Source organism: Eublepharis macularius, chromosome 3 (assembly GCF_028583425.1).
Source record: "Eublepharis macularius isolate TG4126 chromosome 3, MPM_Emac_v1.0, whole genome shotgun sequence".
Lineage (NCBI taxonomy): Eukaryota > Metazoa > Chordata > Lepidosauria > Squamata > Eublepharidae > Eublepharis > Eublepharis macularius.
In genome coordinates this window covers 39,818,998-39,835,399 of record NC_072792.1, presented here as the reverse complement: position 1 = coordinate 39,835,399, position 16,402 = coordinate 39,818,998, and the positions used below count along the sequence as shown (strand labels likewise).

General features: G+C 40.5%; 1 protein-coding gene across 1 annotated transcript in view; it reads right to left on the bottom strand.

Annotated features, from left to right (window-relative positions):
- PCCA (propionyl-CoA carboxylase subunit alpha) overlaps positions 1–16,402 on the bottom strand; it is a 324,266-nt gene that overhangs the window by 176,071 nt on the left and 131,793 nt on the right. Inside the window, exons 11-12 of the mRNA XM_054973482.1 lie at positions 16,132–16,226; positions 12,186–12,336 (exon numbers count right to left, since the gene is read on the bottom strand). Coding sequence (XP_054829457.1) covers positions 12,186–12,336; positions 16,132–16,226 — 246 coding nt within the window. The remainder of the gene's footprint in view (positions 1–12,185; positions 12,337–16,131; positions 16,227–16,402) is intronic.

Sequence of the window (16,402 nt, the reverse complement as noted above, 5' to 3'; positions counted from 1 at the left end):
AAGGAAAAACAGTCTCCTACAGGAAAAGTGTTTTTGCGACTTCCGGTTTGGGATTCATGGAGGTCTAACGCAGCTCCACTTGCGGAGCTGACCGGACTGCCGTTTTAAGCGGCCGGCGGGGTGAAAATAGCCCGCGGCCGACTGCTCTCAGGCGGAGAGCAGGCAAAGAACGCTCAAGACCCTAGGGTGAGTTAGATCTCGGACGAGGGGGGGCTCTGCGCAACGGGTCCCCTCCCGATCCTTGAGGTCCCACCCTGCGACGGGTCGGCTACAATCTCTGCGGCAGTTTTGGGGCCAATTCGGCTGGCATAAGACCTACATACCCAAGCTTCGATTGGGGGAAGAAGCTGAGAGGAGAACTTAAAATCGAAACAGCGATTACAACCCGAGAAAAGTGAAGGGAAGGTAAAGATCACTATCTTCCGATACGGGACAGATTGATAAAAACAGAGAGGAAAAAAAGTAGATTTTTAAACTGCAACAGACTAGTGAAAAGGAGGGGAAGACTCGGCAGGAGTTGTATTTGAAAAGAGACTAAGTTTAAAGAAGTTATTAAAGAAATTGGACTATTGTTTTGAATACCTGTGGCTTTGGAGCTGTGAGAAAAAGACACCATCGCGAGATCTGCTGTGGGAAGACGGGAGACAGGAAGTGCGTAATAACAATAGAGCGGCTGGAGAGAAGCGGCCCTTGCTGGAGGGTAGGAAGAAGGGAATCGCCATCTTTGAGAGGGGAAGGGTCGCGGCCTCAGCGGAAAAGGAAGTAGGCCATTTTGGATTACAAAATCATAGAGAAACCATAGAGAAAAGACGCCCGACATTTTGGACCCTTTAAAAATTAATTAATGCAAGAAGACCGGGATATTTGAAATAAAAAAGGAACTAAATTTAACGCCACGGAGTTAAGGAAGAGAGCGGACTCGTGGGAGCGAGCTAAAGCAAGCCCCACGATGTCGAAAAAAGAGTGGCAATCGGCAATAGAAAACCTGGACAAAAAACTTTTAGAGGTGATCAAGGAATTTAAAGACATGAAATTGGAGCTGATTAAAGAGGTTAAACAGACAGTAAAATCGGAGCTGTCAGAAGTAAAATCGGAGCTGTCAGAAGTGAAGAAAGGTATGGAAACAATACAAAATGAATTACAAGGGACGCAGCAGAGAGTTAAAACAGTAGAAGACGCGATGGAGAACTTAGCAGACACGCAACAAACAGAGATGAGACTGATGAGGGGGAGAATGTCAGTTGCAGAAACTAAACACATGGAGAAGCAGTTACGTTTTCGCGGCTTGCCAGAAGTGGAAGGAAAGTCAGCGCAAGAACAGATGACTGAGGTGTTAGCTGAATACCTGGGGAAGGAGGAGGAGGAAGTTGTGGCTATCCTAGATGTGGCATATCGTGTGAACTCGAGAATTGCAACCCAGAGGAAAGTACCAAGAGACGTGATTGTACAATTTACAACACGAAACATGAAAGAGAAGATTGTGACTAAACAGTTTCAAGATCCATTGGAGATCGATGGCAAGACAATCATCATAATGAAGGAATTACCCAGATCAGTGTTACTAGATCGGAAAAAATATAAAACGCTAATCCAGATGTTGAAGGACATGAAAATTAGGTACAGATGGGAGCTTCCAGAGGGTTTGTCCTTTGAATTTGGAGGTGCCAAAAAGCGTATCAGATCTGAGAGGGAAATGGAGCGATTTATAAGGGACAATGAAAAAGACTTACCAACAAGATTATGAGTATGGAGTGTAAAGTATTATCTTGGAATGTAAATGGACTAAATTCACCGAATAAGAGGAAAAATATCTTCCACTGGCTATTAAAACAAAAATGTGATATTGTTTGTTTGCAAGAGACTCATATTCGAAAACAGGATGTAAAATATTTAAAATTGGGAAAATTGGGCAAGGACTTTGTAGCGGCCTCAAGTAAGAAAAAAAGAGGAGTGGTGTTGTATGTAAAAGAGGAGCTACAACCAAAATTCATAATGAAAGATGTGGAAGCCAGATTTGTAGCAGTGGAATGTACTTGGAATTTTAAGAGAGTGTTGGTAGTCGGAATTTACGCACCTAATGGTGCAAAAGAAAGCTTCTTTGAGGATTTGAGGAAGTATTTAGACGATCTTTCATATGACCAGATAATTCTTGCTGGAGACTTCAATGGAGTGACAGACTTGGAACTGGATAAAAAGACTACAACGGCACAAAAGAAAAGAGGATTATTACCAAAGCTCTTTTTTGAGTTGATTCAACAAGAGACTCTTGAAGATGTATGGAGGAGAGAATATCCTAAAAGCAGACAGTTTACTTTTTATTCTGCAAGGCACTCTACACTATCAAGAATTGACATGATCTGGGCCTCAAAAGACTTGGCGTTATGGACTAAGGAGGTAGAAATAATGCCGATGGTAGGCTCAGATCACAACCCAATTATGTGGAAACTAGGGAAAAGGAGAAAAAGGAAAGCATGGAGAATAAATGAGGATTTGCTACAGGAAAGAGAGAACATGGAAATATTGAGAAGAGAGACAAAGTTTTTCATACAATACAACGTGAATAAAGAAGTACCAACTGATAAAGTTTGGGATGCTTATAAGGCGGTTGTAAGGGGCATACTAATGGACTTAAATGGTAGAGCAAGAAAGAAGAAAGAGGAGAAGAGACAAGAGATTGAGGAGAAAATAAAAGCCAAGGAAATACAGCTAAAAAAGAGACCAGGGAAAAAGAAATTATATCAGGAAATTAAAATACTTCAAGAACAGCTAACAGCAATGAGTAATAAAGAACTGGAGTGGAACCTTAAAAGGCTGAATCAGAAAGCGTTTGAGGGCGCAAATAAACCTGGGAAGTACCTGGCATGGCAATTGAAGAAGAGAAGGGAAAAGAAAACAATAAATAAAATCTGTGAAGATGACAAAACGTATTTGGAACAGACTACCATTAGTAGAGCCTTTTATAAATTCTACGCTAAGCTGTACAATAAGAAAGAAGTAAATAAAGATTCAATAGCGTCATATTTGGAGAAAATGAAACTTCCAGAAATCTCGGATGCTTGGAGAAATAAATTGAACAGTGAAGTAACGGATGAGGAAATAAGTAAGGCAATACAATCTGCAAATCTAGGAAAGGCGCCAGGGCCAGATGGACTTACAGCTAAATTTTACAAGACTATGGCCAATGAGCTGGCACCACTCCTAAAGGAGGTGATCAATGGAGTTCTAAGGGATCAAAGGATTCCAGACACTTGGTCTGAAGCGAACATATTATTGATCCCAAAAGAGGGCCAAGATTTGACTAATGTGAAAAATTACAGACCTATATCGTTACTTAACAATGACTATAAAATCTTTGCGAAGATACTGGCGGAGAGACTGAAGGGGTGGCTCTCGGAAGCTATAGAGGAGGAGCAAGCAGGCTTTTTGCCAGATAGACAAATAAGAGACAATTTAAGGACAGTGATTGATGCTATTGAATATTATGATAAGCGTTGTGATAAAGAGGTTGGTTTCTTCTTTGTTGACGCTGAAAAGGCATTTGACAATTTAAACTGGGACTTTATGTTTGCCACTATGGAAAAGCTACAATTGGGAGAAAGATTCATCAGAGCAATTAAGGAAATTTACAGAGACCAGACTGCAGCAATTGTGGTGAACGATGAACTCACTAAGAAATTGACTATAAGTAAAGGAACAAGACAAGGTTGCCCGTTGTCTCCACTGTTGTTCATTTTAGTACTGGAGATTCTGATGATACAAATACGACAAGACGAGGAAATCCGAGGAATAAAAATAAAGGACTATTCATACAAGGTCAGAGCATTTGCGGATGATATAATGTTAATCGTAGAGGACCCATTGGAGAACATGCCAAAAGTGATAGATAAGATCAAGGAGTTTGGAGACTTGGCAGGTTTTTATATTAATAAAAAGAAGTCAAAGATATTATGTAAAAATATGACTAAGCAGAAACAACAATTGTTAATGGAAACAACGGACTGTGAAGTAACAAGTAAGGTGAAATATTTGGGAATTGAACTGACTGCAAAGAATATAGATTTATTTAAGAACAATTACGAAAAATTATGGACTCAGATAGAGAGAGACTTGATTAAATGGAATAGGCTCAATCTGTCATGGTTGGGTAGGATTGCAGCAGTTAAAATGAATGTGTTACCAAGAGTGATGTTTTTGCTACAGACAATACCAATCATCAGAGACTCTAAACAATTTGAAAAATGGCAGAGGAAAATATCAGACTTTGTATGGGCAGGCAAGAAGCCTCGAGTGAAAATGAAAGTTTTACAAGATGCAAAGGAAAGAGGCGGAATGCAACTGCCCAATCTGAGACTTTACCATGATGCAATCTGCCTAGTTTGGCTGAAAGAGTGGATGACATTAAAGAACAAGAAATTACTAGCCCTAGAGGGATATAAAAAAATATTTGGATGGCACGCATACCTATGGCACGACAAAGTAAAGGTCAACTCGATGTTCCTGCACCATTTTGTACGGAGAAGTCTATACATAATCTGGAAGAAGTACAGAATTTATTTACAAGAAGGAACTCCCTTGTGGGTGGTTCCATATGAGGTGATAGACCCGAGAGCTGTTGATAATGAACAACAATGTTTAACTTACAAAGAAATAACTAAAACTGAAGCATTTAAACTTAGAATAAAGACGCAAGAGGAACTATCACCTAATTACGACTGGTTCCAGTATAGACAGATCAGAGACTTATATAACTCGGACTCTGTAAAGGGAGGTATACGAATAGAGAATTCGGAACTAGAGCAGACCCTTCTTAAAGAGGATAAGAAAAGAATATCCAAGGTATACCAAGTACTGTTGAAATGGTATACCGAGGATGAGACAGTTAAAACACAAATGGTGAAATGGGCTATAAATTTTAACAAAGAAATAACAATGGAGGCATGGGAATACTTGTGGAAAACTACAATGAAGACAACGACATGTACTAATATTAAAGAGAACATTTACAAAATGATCTATCGTTGGTACATGACACCAAAGAAGATTGCGCTAGGGAATTTGAATACTTCTAATAAATGCTGGAAATGCAAGAAGCATGAGGGCTCCCTCTATCATATGTGGTGGTCGTGTGAGGTAGCTAGGCAGTACTGGGGGGAAATAATAAGAGAAATGAGTGAAATTTTACAATTTCAAATCAATAAGAACCCAGAACTCCTGCTACTGAACTTGGGAATGGAGGGAATTCCAGCCCAACACAGGACGTTGACATTTTACATGACAGCAGCAGCTAGACTTTTGTATGCGCAAAAATGGAAAGTACAAGAAGTGCCAACTATTGAAGATTGGATCTACAAATTGCTGTACATGGCTGAAATGGATAAGATGACAAGAAAACTGAGAGATCTGGACTCAGGGCAGTTTAACACAGACTGGGAGAAGCTGAAACAATACCTGGAGAAGAAATGGGAGGTGGGAGGAAAACTGTGGCAGTTTGAGAACTACTGAAGTACTGAAGTAGAGGGGGGTGACTTTACCGGGGGGAGAAGAGATAAATGTGAATTAATAAGCAGTTAGATTAACAGATTGACATATATATAGATATATATAGGTTAATAAACAGAATATCGATAGAAAATAATTAACTATAAGGATTAAATATAAGGATTGATTAACCAACAATATTTTCTTTCTTTGGTAAGATTTGTACAATGCACCAAACTGAATGTCTGAAGATATAGATGAGTCAAATTGATTGACTATGTGACGAGAGTTATACAGAATTATTATAAAAAGACAGAATGAGCAATATATAGAGAATAAGTCAAATTGTTTGATTTAAATGAATGTATGATTTACATGGTTTATGATATATAGAAATATTTGAAATTGGAAAATGGGATAAATTGTTTATCTAAGATGGAAACAAAGACTTACAGTTTGGGTACATAATGTTAAAAATAGTTAAGGATGTACTGCTTAGAATAATGGAGAATATATATTTGTTTTAGATAGAGGAATCTAATAGAAGTAAGGGAAAGGGGACAAGGGGTCGGAAAGCTGTTGGAAGTCAACAAAAGGGGGGGAAAGGGAGGGGGTTAGAAATGGAAAATTGGGGAAAATTGAATGTAAATTTGAAAATAATGGATTCTAACCCAATAAAAATTTTAAAAAAAAAAAAGTGTTTTTGCCATATATCAAAGGAATTACTGATCAGATGGGAAAGCTTATGAAAAAGCATAACCTTCAAGCAGTATTCAGACCCACCTGAAAAATACAACAGATGCTACGATCAGCACAGTAGAGACCCCCTCACCTCTGCAGGAGTATACCGTATACCCTGCAGCTGTGGACAAGTTTACATCGGGACCACAAAGCGTAGCATCCAGACAAGAATAAAAGAACATGAAAGACACTGCAGACTTGGACAACCTGAAAAATCAGCAGTGGCTGAACATAGCCTAACTCAAACAGGGCACAGTATCTTATTCCAGGACACCAAAATACTGGACAACACTTCCAACTACTTTGTCAGACTGCACAGGGAAGCCATTGAAATTCACAAGCATAAGCAAAACTTCAACAGGAAAGAAGAAACCTTAAGAATGAACAGAGCATGGTTTCCAGTTCTGAAAAACACTAGGCTAACAAAACACTCTATACTCGACAATAGCCCTGCAGAGAAGATTAGCACATCAAGCACCAATCCATATGCAAAAGAACCTCCTCAGGATACAGTGAAGCCTCCCGCCATTAGCATTCCACACCCTGGGAAACTCTTACAGGATGACTCAGCTCAACCCCACCCCTCCTGAGTAGATACAAATGACCTGCCAACATCTTTTCCACACTGTGACACTGAGAGATCTCTGTCTTTTGGTGCTACACCTCTGAAGATGCCAGCCACAGCTGCTGGCGAAACGTCAGGAACTACAATGCCAAGACCATGGCAATACAGCCCGGAAAACCCACAACAACCATCACAGAGCAAGCTTATTCACACACTGAGAGCTAAACCACATGAGAAGAATTACACAAAGACGCTCAGGTGAAGAGAGACGCAATGTTAGACGGGAAGCATGGTTTGAATTTTACCTCTCTCTACATAGCCAGCTAGATGGCTCTTAGGAGGGTTTGTTAATAATTGACAGAGCCTTCCGGCCATCTGAAGAGCGATCTTTGCTGGATCTGTTGAGAGGTGAAATTAACAAACCCTCTGATGAGTGATCTAGCTGGCTCTATAGAGAGAGGGTCTGCAGATGCAGGCTTTAATCAGATGTTAGATTCAATATCCAGTAGACTCTGTAGAAGTAGAAAAGCTATAGGACCTGTGTCTGCATTGTATAACACCTTCAGTATCGGATCTGATGGTTTGGGATATGACACAGCAATATCTAATTTTACAGATTTCACCATCCGTATAAGTTGTTCCCCATACAATCTGAGATGCTCTGAGGGTGAGATCAGTAGATGATCCTCCCACCATTTCATTGAGTGATGAATCGGAGGCTACGTCGGATCCAAGGTCAGATCTGGGAGCGTCTGGTTTTCCTTCTGAATGTGATCTAGGTCTAAGATCTGGTTCCAAAGAACAGGCTCGCGTAGAGTGTGGACACGCAGCAACTTCAGGGCCAAGGGGCTGTGCCTCTATAGCCTGAGGTAGTATAGGCTGCATAAAGGGGCTGTCGGTTCCATTAGCCCCATTATGGATAAAACATCGAGGATGGGGCTTGAAGACAGGGAAACCACTGAGGTTGTTGAGGACCCCATAGAATAGGAACTGACTGCCCAGGACCATAACCTTGACTAGCATTTTCTTTATCTGGTCTGCTATGTCCCTTACCTGCCCAATGCAATGGCAGAAAATCATGAGGAACATGCCCTCGGATCCGCCTGTTGGGAACCCCCTGTTGGATCCATGGCTCTGGGGAGGTGATCTACGACTGGATGAAGCTTTGCTTCACTTTTTTCTTTGCCTTCTTAGGCAGTGGTTCCGACCTAGTCAATGGAAACAATGAAGATCTCAGCTCCAAGGGAGATCCAGATCTGACAACTGAACCAAGGGCACTGGAGCCGATGGAGGTCAGGGCCTTCTATCTGGTTCAGATGGGCACTTTTGAGGCTGTCTCTCTGGAGCCCCAACAGCCTTTTCATACAGGGCTGCTTTGAAAGTCGCTGCCCGTTCATTACATGCCTTAGCATGTAAATTGCCAGCACACTTTACAGGATGTCACATTATGGCCCTCTCCAAGACAAATGAGGCAAATGAGTCATGTGCCATCTTTGTACTGCACTCAGTGCATTTTTTAAAGAAGGGCCACTGGCTTAAGAAGTTTCAGTCACGGAACTCACAAAAGTGAAGCGTTTTCTCTGTAAAGCTGGTGGTGAAGAGAGGATTGAGGAAGGAGCGCTCCCTCTCCCTAAGTCACTTGCCTTTGGGGCGGGAAAATATCAGCGTGAAACAGAGGTAAAGGGAACACTTCAAAGCTTCAGAAGGATCTAGAAATCTTGAACTTTTCACCTCCACAGCTGGCCTGCACCTGTGCAGTCCCATGTGGAACTGCACAGAAGCCACAGAGATGAACCATTCTCTTTTCTATTTCCACCAAACTAAAGTTTGTTACCTTCCTTACAAACCCTGGTTTTAGCGCAACAATAAAACTAGCCCATGCATGAGAATAAGACATTTATGCAAGGATATGGACACAATTTCCCAGTTTCATTCTCCAGTTGCAACCCTCCCATGCCATGCCCCGCACCATTCCCAAGGGTTCCACAACCGTTTTTCAGATAAGGCTGAAAAAGTGTGAGATGTGGAACAGGAGGTACTGCAACAAGAAGCTGAAGGCAGGAAAGACCTGTCCCACAATTACAGCCCTACTCATTCTTTGTATCCAACCCAATGTTCCTACCAAATGAACTAGTTTAAAAGATTAGCATCCACAAAAGTCCTTTATGCTTTGACATATGAAGCATAAGGCTAAGATCCACTGAAAACTCGTGTGAATTGAGACTGCCATTAATTAAACAAAGTATAGAACATTGTAAGAAGGCTTCCTTTACTAACAATGCAAAAGGTTACAGAAAAGGCAAAAGGCAGGCCTTTCTCAGCACTGTGAAGGAACTGCAAGTGAATGGATTGTCCAGATATTTTACTTCCCTCAAAACACATATTACAAAAGGCAATCAAGATACACCATTTAAAGTGACTACAAATACAAAGACATCTGCAGACTCTCCTGATTCTAAAGTTAAATTTGGAAAGAGCATCATTAGAATCATTAAAGCTTGGCTCTTAATAAAAGGAAGGAAAACCTAGATGGCTAGTTACAAGTCCGCTAATAGACATCAAAGTTTGAGGGCTGGAGAAAAGTGACAGATCAACTGGAAATGCCTGAGGATGAAACCCATAAAATTACTACTCACCAGACTCAAACTGAAACACTAATTAGGGACAATACACAGCCAAGCTAGAGAAATTAGAGCAATGTACCTAACATACATTTTAATTAATGGTTAGTAAATTTCCGATAAAGTTGGAAAGGATGGATTTGCTACTACAGAAGGGAAGTCTTTCTCAAACTGCCTTAAAGAGTGTTTAAAATAAGTCTTCTAAACCTTCCAACAATCATGGTCCTTCCATCTGGAAATCTTTTTGTTGCAGCCTTAGCAATTTCCACAGTGCATGTAATTGTTGTACATAGAGCTCAGACTCTTTGTGCCAGAAAACAAAATCTACAGAGAAGTTTCAGGGTTATTCTTCTCATTTCCAAAATTTCAGTCATCTTTGCATGAACTTATTTTTATATTCCATTGGTTCCCAAAGAAAAGAAAATCACACTTCTGGCTGCAGCTTAAAGGTAAAGGTAGTCCCCTGTGCAAGCACCCAGTCATTACTGACCCATGGGGGGACATCGCATCACAACGTTTTCTTGGCAGACTTTTGTTACGGGGTGGTTTGCCATTGCCTTCCATTGCTGCATCTTAACTACTTGATTTTCCAACCAATTTGGATCAAATTAGCAAGGATCAACGTGGTGCCAACCATACAGGCAATTAGAACCCTTGTTTGCACAGGGCACAGAGGGAGACATTTAACCCCAGACAGCAGGTATCATTACAAATAGGTGCAGGGAGGCATTTGGCAGAACGGGAACAATAGGCAGAATTGCACAGTAGACACAGAGGTTTGCAGATGACACCCCCAAGGAAACAGGCAGAGTTGGAAGAAGATGCGTGTGGCACTCCAAAAAAGACAATGGTGCAGCAGAGCCAATATCCATGTCTTGGTCTTCACGCAACTCCTGGCTCTTGCAGATTGTAATTCATATGAGTATAAATGTTTGGTGGAAACCAAACACTGGAAACATAGTGCTAAGTGGAAATCACTTTTGAGTATCTGCATAGTGATTATAACAAGTGGCATCTGAACAGACAGATAAACCCTTTAACGTGTATGCATTTAGCCTCAGTAACACACAGCAAGCAGTTTGTGGTCTAATTTCATTCCTATGGGAAACTAACCCTACTCCATTTTAAAGGGTTATTCAGATACCTACACATGATAAATAGGATCTAAACTGAAAAGGCTATATTAGGAATGCTCCAGCGCCACCATAATGAGAGAGAACAGCACATTTCTTTACCTAGGCACTACTGAATAAGCCACAAATAGGCCCAAATAGCTGCAAACATACACATATCTATTGCAATAATGACAGTCATACTTCTCAAAGCCTGATTTGGCTTTTCCAGTATATGTCTAGGAATGCTACTAGAGGTGTGCACCAAGAAAAAATTCATTATACTTTCACATCCAGGATTCAGGGGGCAGACCTTTTTTCTTGTAATCGCTTGTGTTTGTGTAGGGCATTGCCATTTTGGGATTCAAATCTGTGTGGTTTTTTGGGTTCTGGCCCTTCAGGAACATTACTTTCCATGGAGAATCTACTGGAGGGTCTGGGGCAGCTGTCTACAAAGATAATGGCACCAAATTTGCACAGAACATAGTCCTCTCACTAATCTAAATACTCCTAAGTTACAAGCAGAATGAGTGAAAAGGTTAGACTCTACACACCGCTAAAGTAGATGCCGCTCTGTCCAACTGCACTTCTCTCTACTGATTCCTAAAATGGCAGACAAATGGCAGCCTAGGAGAGCTCCGGCTGACCACCGGCATTAAAAAAAACTCTCCACATTCATTTCACTTTCCTATTCTTATACTGCTATAACACCACAGCCATTGAAGGGAAACCTTGGCAACTATGCTTTAAGCCTTCATTCATTTTAAAACAGTAACAATATTTCCTAAAGTAGGATGCTGCACAAGTCTTAGCATCGAGGGTGGTGGTGGACAATGCCTTCAAGTCATAGCTGACTTACAGTGACCCCAGTGGGGTTTTCATGGCAAGAGACAGGGTATATATGAGACAGTCTAGAAGGGGTCAGATACTTGCAGTTCAGTTTTCACAAAGTTTTCTCTTAAGTTAGCTGAAATAAGCATTTGCTGTAAATGTATTCATAATCATTCCCAAATATCCTTTGGTATTTCTAAAGATAACATTTTATTCCAATTTTCACCAAATCTAAGATCAGAAGAAATTCTAAGTACACTGCAAAACCGCTAACCAGCAAAGACAAAATATGCAAACCTGCTTCCATTTATAGGCACTGGGAAGAATTTTTATGGGTGAGTTTACTAGTGTATGGAGTGCTTTCCCAAGACCCACTTCAATCACCATTTAATTTCCTGGATCTTTATGGTGACATCATTGTGACCTAACCTATATATGTTCAGATGTTAACTTTTTAACATTTTCAGCTAAGACATCCCCCCTTTTTTAAATATAGCCCAAGAGGACAATCTACATGTCTCATTTCTCTACTGGAAATACAATAAACGGTGAACACTAATATACATCTATCATACAATTTAAGTGAAACAGCTATCTTTCCAAGAGCTGTCATTTTAACTATAAAGTATGGTTTCTGACACAGCATATCAAACATCGACAAATCTGTCTAAACAAAGAGGTCTCTTAACGTTACTTGACTATGAATTTGAAGCAGCTAGATGAAAAACACGCAAGATGAAAAACATGCAAAGCATATTATACTAAACAATCCTTACACACATTTAAAGTAAAGGACTCTTCCCTCCCCTCCACCATCACCTTCCCCACATGCAGTACCTGAAGTCTAGTGTTCATTTCCAAGAAATAGAAATTCTTTTTTGAGTCTACCAGGAATTCAACTGTTCCAGCAGATGAGTATTTTACAGCTTTGGCAAGAGCTACGGCTTGTTCTCCCATTGCTCTACGTGTAGCAGGATCCAAAAAAGTGCTACATTGGTAGAAAAAAAGTTTTTAAACTTTGATATCAGACTATTTTATACCTTTGAGACCAAAATATAAGTGTGGGAGTGGGGAGTAACATAAAGTAACTAGTGTTCACATCAGATACATGGGGTTGGATCCTATCACACTCTTCCACTATGTCTTCTTTCAAAAGAAAAAGACTTTCTCCAATAGATGATTCCTTTTTCTGATGGTAAAATGCTTCCTCTGAGGAAGAAAATTCTTTCTTTGTTGAAGGAATTCTCTCTCTGTTGGAAGAAAACTTGGGGGTACGGAGTCATAGGTTCCAATCCTTAAAACGCAGCCTAGCACATAAACACATTGTTCTATTATGGATCAAAAACAACTTTTGTGATGTTCACTCACTTAATAAACACTATTAATGTTAGAATTAAGAGGACTCTTTCTAATTGCATAGGCCAGTTTCTAATGTGCAAATAGATAAAACATTTGTTGATTTTAGGCCTCCCCCTCCCCTAAGTTTTTCCACACAATAATTTAGTAACAGGTTCAGTGGTTAAGACCTCTGTGAAACACCCATTTGGGAAACTAGGGTGCCAAGTACCTCAGACTGATTTCAATATTGTTTTTAACAAGCAGATCCTTACCTTACACCCTTAACATGCAAGAAGTAAGTTAAGCCACAAGATAAATGCACCACCAGCACAATTAACATGTACACTAATTCCACTCTCAGCATAAGTTAGTACAGTATCTTGAAGACAAAAATGTAACATACTGTCATGGACAGGAATTATTCCAGCTCTGCCTCTCCCAGGTAACACCCAATGAGAGCTGGTGGAAGGCTGGGGCTTGAGGCTGTTTAAATAAGTTAAGGCAGTTAGTGAGGGGGATAGGTTTTGGTGGCTGAGAGGATAAGAGCAGAGAAAGCTTCCTGATGACATCTGTTATATTGTAACCAACCACTGATTTTGAGAGAATGAAGTTATAAGTTATATTTAAAGAACATAGTAAACAATTATTTGGAATCACTCCATTCAGTGTTGTACATCTTGCAAATAAAAATTATTTTGGTTTCTCTCTTAACCCTGGCTGGCCCGAAGTTGTTGGCTGAGGGGAACTAAAACACACTTGAGCATCAAGCATTCTGATCATGACCAATGGGCCTAATTCAACCAAATGGTGGCAGCATACAGAGGGAGTAAACACTGAGCTCCCATTCCCCAAATAGCTCTGGGCAGTAGCTGGGTGAGGGGTAGTGAATATAGGAAGTGGGCTGCCTGTCTGGTGGAGCCTCTGGGAATAGGAGAGAGAGGACCCAGTGTGGCTTTGGATCAGGGCTCTCTACCTGATAAACAGAGGTTAGACAGGTGGCATGTTGTGACTACCCTTAACTACTTGTGAAGCCCTGAACCTGTATGGGGAGGTTTATGGCTGGTGCCAGTGTGTAAGGGAGTCACACATACATACTCAAATGTATGTGTTTGCATATGTACATTTTCACAATCACAGCTCCTCAATTAAACAAAATACATTATTAACATTTTTCAAAACTCAAGTTAATGATTTCATACATGTAATTATGCAAAAATACCATTTGTAGTGTTTTTGTTTCCATAGAAAACAAATTAGTGATGGAGGGGTTGGATATGTCAGTGGAAAAAAATCTTGAAATGAGAACTTGAAAAGCTTCACACTGAACTGCCTTGCTGTTTCAACTCTCGCCTATAATACAGAATGTGACATCCAATGACAGTAACAGCTTGGAACTTAAATTGTTCTCTCAACTTTACCCTTAAAGTTGAAAGTTTTAATTTTCTGTTTTTCTTACTTGATTCATCTGTTTCACACAGCAAGGTGCCCCCCTCTTCCACCTGGAGCACAGCTGTTTCTTCTTCCCAAGAACGTGGAAACACTTTTGGGAACTTCTGTGAAAACTGCTCCCTAGCCAGTGAGTTTCCTCACTACAGGACACTAAATATATCATCTTCTAGAAGCCAGAGGCTCAGAAAACATGGGGGGAGAGAGACATATATTCTGGCCATATTTCTTTACACTATTCAGATGACGCTTCTATACTACACGTTCAGATTTATATTTGACCTTTGCAAACATGTGTGAGCTTTACCTATCAAAGTATGGAGGAGTTTGCTCCCGTACTCACGCTGAGAAACTGATCTGGGTACTCAAGCATATACAGAATTTTTAAAACTGAAATTTGACAATCTGTCTCTCTTCCCATCTATCCCACTTAGAAAGCAAAGACCAACAAGTATTTTATCACACTTCTCATATTAGAGTGGTAAATCAAACAAATGTAATAATCCCAACAGCAGGGGAGTCAGAGAATCAGAATTCTAACAGAACTCTACAACAGAAGACGTTTCCTGTGCACAAAATGGTTGAAAATCTGTGTTTATTAAGCGCCTAAAAAGTAACTAGGTGCTGTACAGGAATCAAACATAAATAAAGACAATCTGCTAGCTCACAGTCAAGGACAGCAAGACACACTACAGAAGGGAGGAGGAGGAGGAGGAGGAGGAAGAGGAGTGAGATGGCACAGAGATAAGGGAGAAGAATCTATTCTATTTCCACACTGAAGGAACTGCAGACTTCACAAATACTTACTGAAAGACTCAGCTTCAGGTTTCAAATCAAAACCATAACACAAAAACCTTTTTCAGTAAACATGTTGGGTAATCATGGCAATGGGCCCAGTCCAATGATAACCCCCCCCCCACACACACACACACCTCTACTTGCAGTGACATTAGAGGAGAATCTCTGAATCACATCTCCTCCTCCCATCACACTCATAATCTTAGATCCAGAGAAGCCAATGCACATATGCACGAGGGCAGACAATTTGAGCATCCAGCAGCTTTTTCTTATGCCATACAAGGTGCTGCTTCAGAAAGCTCCCAGGTATCCAGGAGGCTTTTTAGGAGAAAAGACAAAATACACAAGCAGAAACAACCTTGCACTTCTCTCAGCCCACATCATCGAAAGTAGTGCTTACAGTCTGTTTATGTGCGAACGTGGGAACTCCCAGCCCGTGCAGCAGTCCACACCCTGCTTGAAATCTCACCACTCATACAAGTTCCAGGGAGAGGGTATCATCTCAACAGGCACAATGTCTGTTATTGTCTGGAGATTCAGACCTTAAAAATCTAGCATGCGTGTAATGCTACACTTTTAACAGACAGGTATTCTGTTAGCTAAGGCAGCTCTGAGTCATTCCACACATTGCTACTGCCCATCTGTTTATTTTCTAAAGGTGTTCTAGCACTTTGGAGTTTGAAATGCCAAACTATAATTCTTTGACTCTAAACAGAGCAGATTTCAAAAGCCCATGTTTCTCAGTAGAGAATTATGCATGGCACAAAATATCATTGCAAAGTAATAATGGAACAAATCAGAATTTTGTTACCATCTTCTGTCAGTTTCTGTGTTAAGAAATGTGGGTTAGAACCGAAGAGCAAGGAGTGGTGCAGAGCTCATGATGCAGATTTCCCACCTCACTAATGTGTACTCCCAAAAAAGTCACTACTAAGGGGTGCTCTCAGTGCAGGATGCAGCACAAAGGGCTACAGCTAAAAGGTGGGGGCGATTCTGCAGAAATTCCCACCCTTCCCCAAGGTATCTGCTTCTGCATGTGTTGGGGGGGAATCCATATGAGTTTGTCCAACCCCATAAAAGGAACTTTGACACAAGAAAAACTGATGCACTCTTACTCATTTCTCTGCTACATCTGTACTGAACAGTTTATGCAATTAAAATCAAAAAGTTTCATGTATTCATGGAAAGTGCCAGTACTTACCTTGGTGCTTCTTCAATCACTTTCTGATTTCTTCTCTGAATGGAACATTCTCTTTCATTCAGCCATAATGCATTGTTATGCTTATCAGCCAACACCTAGTAAAAGGTCATTTTTAATCAATAAATGCACTGCTTTTCTCTCTCTCAATACCAGCAACATCATTGAAAATATTTAATTATCATCACAAAATTAATTACATAAGAACTAACCAAGGCTGCCTTTTTAAAACACACACACTATTCAGAGACTCCCAAGAACACGCTTGGTCTTT